Source organism: Paracoccidioides lutzii (genome assembly GCF_000150705.2).
Source record: "Paracoccidioides lutzii Pb01 unplaced genomic scaffold supercont2.7, whole genome shotgun sequence".
Lineage (NCBI taxonomy): Eukaryota > Fungi > Ascomycota > Eurotiomycetes > Onygenales > Ajellomycetaceae > Paracoccidioides > Paracoccidioides lutzii.
Window position 1 is genome coordinate 666,265 of NW_015440953.1, and position 7,040 is coordinate 673,304.

The following is a 7,040-nucleotide window of genomic DNA, read 5'->3' on the forward strand; positions in this document are numbered from 1 at the left end:
AACCGTCAGCCATCATTGATTCTTTAGCTAGCGTTACGCCGTTACTACCTGGCTGCATTGTTTTTAGGAAGAATAGAGTTTCCAGTCATGTTAGGTGATTGGCGGACGCCGATTGAGATTTGGGGTATCTTTGGTGTCTCTGAAAGTTGTCGACATCTCACTATTCACTATCCTCGATATACGGTTGTGGTAGAAGGAATGGAAGAAACAAGAAAGGAAAGTATGGGTGATTTGCTTTCAGAATCCAGTACTCGGTATGGAATACTCAAGCCACTTGGATATGGTCAATGAGACATAACATTACAGCAAATAGAAACGGAATATATTATTTGAGGTAATGAACGACAACTATGCTGCGCTTGCTATCTTGCGATAGCAGAAATTTATTAAGAGAACTGGCATCCGGCGGTGCAAAGGCCGGAACATAAAAGGAGCGAGAAATCGGTAAGCGTAACACTGAGGGCGTCAAACCGACCAAAACAAAGGTGTGTTTTGAAAAAAAAAAAAAAAAAGAGGAGGTAAAACCTAAATGCAAATTTGAACGTAGAAAGAAATGGTTCAGAAATCGCCTATGGTAACAGAAGAGGAATGAGTGGGCTCTTTACATAAGAAATGTAAAGATAACGGTGAACAAGGAAACGAACATATAAAAGAAACAAATGAAACCTTCATCCAGAGAAAGGGTTGAGGGGAGAAACAAGAAGCAGAAATGTATTTCAATCTCTGCGTCGTTTCCAAAGTTCTCCGGATTCCTCAAAGACGACCTCATCATATTCTGGTGCTTTCTTACGCTTCCTAGATGAGTCATTTTGCTCCAGATACTGATGTGTCTCTGAATAGTTCCAAGCGGAGTTATCTGGTTGCATTTGGAGGGGTGGATTGCTTGCTCCATCTTGCACAGCCGGCTGGCTTGGCTGGAGCCCCGGTTCTTCAAAGGCCACTTCATTGTACCGTTGAGCTAACGGGTTATTCTCAGAGGTTTGCTCGGGGTTAACGGTCGGTACCTCTGATGTACTCTGGCTCGGCTGATCATCTATATGCTCAGGATCTCGTCCGGACGAGGCTATGTAATTTATAAAGTACGGATTGTTAAGTTCAAGAAGCCTAGGATCAATAGTTTGGGCCTGGTTAATTGGGTAGGTATTCTGTCGTTGAGGCTGTGCGGAGACGAAGGATGGAGGTTTTGGTAGAGGTATAACTTCAGGTTTTCCGGACGATGTCGGCGCGTAAGGTCCGACCGGCTCTGGTCCTTGAGGGACGGGATTCAGTGGTTGTTCAGCCGTGGCAGGATTATACTGCTGGTTCACACTCTCCGGGGCAGAGGGCAAAAGCAAGTTCTGACCTGAAAAGTTAGTGAGTTGGGGGCTTTCCAGCAGTTTAAATGCGTCATCAAAAGCATTTAGGGGGAGATTTTCCGGAATTGCAATCCCCGGGGTGGATACTATTTGCGGATTTGAAGCCAAAGTATCCAAGCCCGGAGCAATGACATGTGCACCCTGGTTAGCGCTTTGAAACGCAGATGATGGTGGCTGGATTACTTGCATTGGTTGAAGACGTCCTTGCTGAGGAACTGCCGGCTGAAGGGGTGCCGGCCGGTGGTGCGCTGGTTTGGAGTGCAATGGTTGGTGATGCACTAGTTGATAGGGTGCTCGCTGAGGCGGTGTTGGCTGATAGGGAGTCTTCTGAGATGGCACTGGCAGATATGACACTGGATGACGGGATGTTGGTAGCTGCTGACCTCTATTAGAGCCCTGGACACCTCTATTGTGTACATTTAGTTGCGGTCGCTGGGAAGCAGATGGGTGCATCTGTTGACGAGCTCCCGGGTATTCCACAGCCCCACTTCTCCGGCCACTGCCATCCATGGTATAGTGGACTGTTCCTAACGAACTGGGTGGAGGCCCCATACGGCGCTGGTGTTGTGACGTTGTACGCTGGAGTTGTGGGCCGAAGCTAAATCTGGGAGGTACCGCAGCTTGTACAGAGTCTTGTGTACTCGATTTCCTTGGCGGTGGTGGTTCGAGGGGAATATTAACATTTGTCAAATAAGTTCCCGAGGAGGTTGCTAATCCAGATTGTGTTTGGCCGGTTGATAGAGAGGGTCGGCTCGAGGTTAATGATGTAGCTGGAGCTCTATAAATCTCATTGTGTTCAACGGATTGAATAATCTTTTCTATGACACGACGAGCCGCGTGCAGGTAAGGTCTTGCAGGAAAAAGCACTCTCTCGTAGAAGAGCAATGCCGAGTGACCTTCCCACCACGATAATGGAACTCGCTCTGAGCTGTCCGTTGTACCAATTCCCCCTATAATCTTCCCTTCGAGCTGGTGTCCATCGTACATTCGAATTTTCCCATTATCGGTTTCATGTCGCTCGTGATCATTCCAAAAGACCCTGTAGCGAAAAGAGCCACCCATTTTAACGGGGTATATTCCACCTAACCACCGATATACTGTGCTTTGCATATTGTTCTTCAAGTCTTGGTAGTTGATAGTAATGGCGCTGGCAGTATGGGCTGTAGGAGGCGCACAGGCATCTGTTGCTAAAGCAAGGCGCAATGGTAGGCTCTCAAAGGTTCGTGAAACCTTGACATTATCTCCACATCCTGAACATTCCGTACGATAAGGCCTCTCAAAAAAATTGGCCAGTTGCGCCTGGATAGTGTTTTCCATACTGCAAATCTGGAGAGGCACGTAGCAGGAAGACCAAGGTCTTCGTTCAGCAGCACTCTGCTTGCATGGGCGCTCATGTTGAGGATTTTGAGAATACTGAACAAGAAATTGAGAGAAAGATTTGGCACAGTTTTCCCACACCCACCGAACCGCAGAATCACCACCCCAGGAATATCCTCGAAGGTGCGCAATGAACATCCTCTTCAGCGGATCCATAAAACTGTAATCGGATAATTCCTCCCAATTCTTAGACACCAATCTCAAAAATATTCTCTCTGGTTCGCCGAGTCTAGAATCCCATTGTGGGCCAATCCCTCGATCGGCTTTCGTAAGCCCAGCATCAAGCAAATTTCCCGCGACAATGACGCAGTCAATAGCTTCGAAATCATTAACATTTCCTGCAACTGGCCCGCGGCCACGGCAGGGGTATTTTGTGCCTCCTCTTTCCTGGGATACAAGATTGGGAATTATTCCAGGCTGGATGGGCTGGATGATGCACCAGATAGGAGCTCGTTCAAGTCGTTGATAATGAAACTGTAGCAAGGACTTTCGAAGGCATTTTGCTATTTCCTGGTCTGGAAGGAAACCGGAATTGAATGGGACTGGTTCAACAGAGCCAGGCTTACCGGTTATGGAAAGCAGAGAAATTGAGCTTTCTTGAGTCGCTGCGGGTTGGCGCTGGGAGACTTGTTGTGAACCAGCGCCCACGCCCAAAGTCGAGAGGCCCAAAGCACAGATGTGATCAAAAAATTCACTCTTAGAGGGCTTGGATGGCATTCTCTGAAAGATGCCGAGGAGGTTTCGAAACATCTCTTTTTTGGATCTGCCAGGCATATGCTTGCGACCGCATCCATAATATCGGATCAGTTTTTCGAGTTCTTTCAGCTTGAAATCCTTTATCTCCTTGCCGTACAGGTTAGGGGCCACGGATGGTGAAGGGAAATAATTAACATTGGAAGGGTTGTTCGTCTCTGGGTAATATGGATCGTTGCTCATGATTTCAACAGAAATTGAAGCTTGCGTTAATAGACGATAAATGCAGAAGAGGCTGTTGCTGGTTCTGCATTCGTAAACAGCGGATGGAGGGGGATAAGTACCACCACGAGCAGGCAAAAAAGACGACGCCATAAACGTAGATATATATATAGTAAGAAGTCATACCTTCACATTGTTTCAGAAGCAAACCGTTAACAAAACGGAGCCGCATCAGACAACGAGAACAAACGGTTCAATTGCAACATAGAATAAGGGTTGTCAAAGCCTTTGAAGTTGAAACAACTGTAATGAGAATATACGAGGAAGATGTCTCCACAGACAATGGTACGCACTAGGTTGAAAGTTTAACTTCCCTCGACACCTCGCCTCTCAGGGATAACGCAACCATTGTAGCCTATTAACTTTCAGAAAGTTATCCCAATGCGGATATGAAGTCAAGCCAGAAAAAGCAGCGATTTGTGAGCTCATACCAGGAGACAGTTCTTCGGGTAGAGTAAGGCAGCGTCAACACAAAAAGTTTACCTTGAAATATGACACTCTGGCAAATTGGTAGTTACTATGTAGGACTCGGAGATCGGCTGGAATAACATCTTCAATGCAATTTCCAAGCTTATCTCAAAGATCAGAGGGTGGAACTTGAACAATGGGAACTGACCAAGATTGCATGTTCTGAGCGCATCTGTTTTGAATTTCAGTGGTATTCATTCAGGAACAGAGTGGCGTCGTCAAGACTACATATATCCATTCATAGGACATGAAATTCTGCTGCCCTCAGGAGATGCGATCTCATATCACACCGTCGAAACGGAGAGAAGAAGATAACAGATGATGAGCATTGTAGGACGTTGAGCTCATATTGATTGAAGGATAGCAAAAGAGCCTTCTCCTTAGAGCCGCAGTAGCCTGTGTTAGAGTCGAGTACAGGACATATGTTAAGGAGAAATATCTGAAACGTAGTGTATTGTCAAGAAAAAGACTTTGACATGCTCCTGGGATACCAGAGACGTTGATCCATCCACATCCTTGGGTTTCACTGATCGAAGTTGGGTTGCAGCAATTTGAACCGCGGTCACATGATTCCGAGTCTACCGCATCTTCTTAAATATCGCAAATCAACAGGTTCGCATGGCACTCTGGATTTCAACCGTGGAGATTCTCCTGGTGACCCAACAACTATGGGTGGGTAATGATGAAATTGGGTCGTCTAATATCTACCCATATTGAGTGTGCGTCCGTCGATGAACAATGTTCCACCTCGATTTACTGATACAGGAATAGTGAACTTTTGACGTAGTTGAAAGTGTTTTCCTTGCTACGCTCCTCTTCAGTCTCTAAACTTCAAGAGAAATAGATGATTTCGAATCGCTGACAGCACATCACATGCGACCATTTAAGCTAGGCTAGAACCATGAGACAATGTCTACCAGGGGAGGAAAGAAGAATGGCAGGACTTCCTCCATTATAAAACTTACAAGACATCGCAGAGCCGCTACGATCCTCATAGTCGGATATCTACAGTCGCACCAACGTCTTTGACGAAATTTACATATTGACGACAAGAAATGTCTCCCGTTTGATGACTTTCGAGTCTCTTTGCGGCAGTTTGGCCCATCTCGATGCGGAAGCGGAAACATTCCCCACCCTTATATTGGAGTTTTAACGTAGACGCCATCCACCTTGCCCCCCTTCCTTCCGGGGGCAGAAAGGCTGTACAAAACGCACACGCACAGAGAAAAGCACTGTGGAGAGACATACATTTTGCGTTCATCAAAGTGTCTGGTAAAGCAGATCATTGAAAGAACATTCTTGCCAAGAACTAGTTATATCAAACAAAGAGATAACTTCTTATTGTCTTCGATATCAATAATACCCTGGTCTGAAAGAGATATTCCAACACTGCGCAACCATCGACCTATGTCAATCGCCCTTCATCGCAGACAAGTAAAAATGAGTTAGAAAGACACTCCACTAGGGTGCTGATGTGACGCGGGAAAGGATTATAGGATCCTCCCTGTCATTCCTTGATCAATTTAGGCGCCAGCCGCAGAGTGCTCACCAAAATACAAAAGGCCTGATCCACGAAAGACAGCGCCTCGTCACTTAAATTCCACTATCCGGCCGAGACGAACAGCGAAGTTAACTACATTTACCGCATAATAATTGCACTCGTGGGAGACCATCTTTGATCCTCCCACCCTCCGTTTTTTTCTCGGAGCTATTTTCAAAGCAGTCATGGGTTCGAAACGTCGTAACGTCGAGAGATCAAGACATATATTACCTTATTCAGGTTCGTTTTTTATTGTTTATCATTCTGTTGGACGTAGTTATTTCATGATTTCGTTCTTTGTTTAATGGTCTTACCCCTTCCAAGTACGGGATAAATTTGAATACAGAAAAAAATGATATCAATACTTCTTCTGCTGAGCAGACAGCAACAATCTCTATCATAAATCTGACCAACTAAATTCAAACACAGAAAATATTAACATGAAGCAGACTACCTGTTCATGACCCTTTCATTCAGCTGAATGCTTTTTCAATCACGCAACAAGTTTCAATCGCAAAAACATGAGATGAACCAGCTCACCCCATGAAACTGCTTTGACAAACATCCTCCCTCTGGGAAAGTTAACTAGCAGTATCTATATTCGTGAAGAATATATATGATAGTTACTACATATCCTAGCACCGTTTCCATTTGAATATTACAGCATGTCCAAACTGTCCCTCTGTGGACGTGCTCGCGAGTTTACCGGTCCCGCGAACCGACACCTCTTGCTTCACGTTAAGCAGGGTTTGCGTGTTTCCACAAGGCGACCAGGTGTCCCAGACCACCACGTCCTGTGCTTCGAAATCCTTGGATGTGGGGCCCGTGAAATCCATCCTGCTGACTGCCTATGTTTTTGTTGCGCCGCATTAGCGGCTAGATTCCAGAGGCATAGGATATGCACTGGATGAGATTGTTAGGAGACTTACCTGGGAAGACTCTCCAGAGAAATAGTATGTAGTTTTAAACCACGCTGTGGAATCCTTCTGCAATGAAACATAGCCTTTATATTCGGCCCCTAGGATGGAAAATGACCAGCCCTGAGGGTAGATGAGGTCGAAGTTCAACTGGCAAAACCGGCGACGGTCAGGATACGAAGTATCCGGTCCGCTCACGGCATACAAGTCCTTTGTCCGGATGGGACATTTGGTGCCGTTGTCGTCAACTTCAATATCTAACGATCCCTGCTTGCAGCCGCTGCCGCCATAGGAGACCCCTCGAATATGCACGCCTGCTGGGCTCACTTCCTCTGCTTCTGGAAACGGATTTGGGAGTGCTACAGCAGATGCGAGAGGGAGGAGGAAGAGGAGGGACAGGTACTTCAT

The 7,040-nt window shown here is 46.1% G+C and overlaps 2 protein-coding genes across 2 annotated transcripts; both read right to left on the bottom strand.

Moving 5' to 3' along the window:
- Nucleotides 1-716: 716 nt before the first annotated feature.
- On the bottom strand, nucleotides 717-3,668 carry PAAG_03503 (hypothetical protein; the record flags this gene model as incomplete). The annotated part of the gene is made up of 1 exon (XM_002794912.1): nucleotides 717-3,668. The coding sequence occupies one exon, from the start codon at nucleotides 3,666-3,668 to the stop codon at nucleotides 717-719; it is 2,952 nt and encodes a 983-aa protein (XP_002794958.1).
- A 2,682-nt stretch (nucleotides 3,669-6,350) lies between these two features.
- Nucleotides 6,351-7,040, bottom strand: PAAG_03505 (hypothetical protein; the record flags this gene model as incomplete). The annotated part of the gene is made up of 2 exons (XM_002794914.2): nucleotides 6,351-6,563; nucleotides 6,645-7,040. 2 exons carry the CDS (start codon nucleotides 7,038-7,040, stop codon nucleotides 6,351-6,353), a joined length of 609 nt encoding a protein of 202 aa, XP_002794960.1.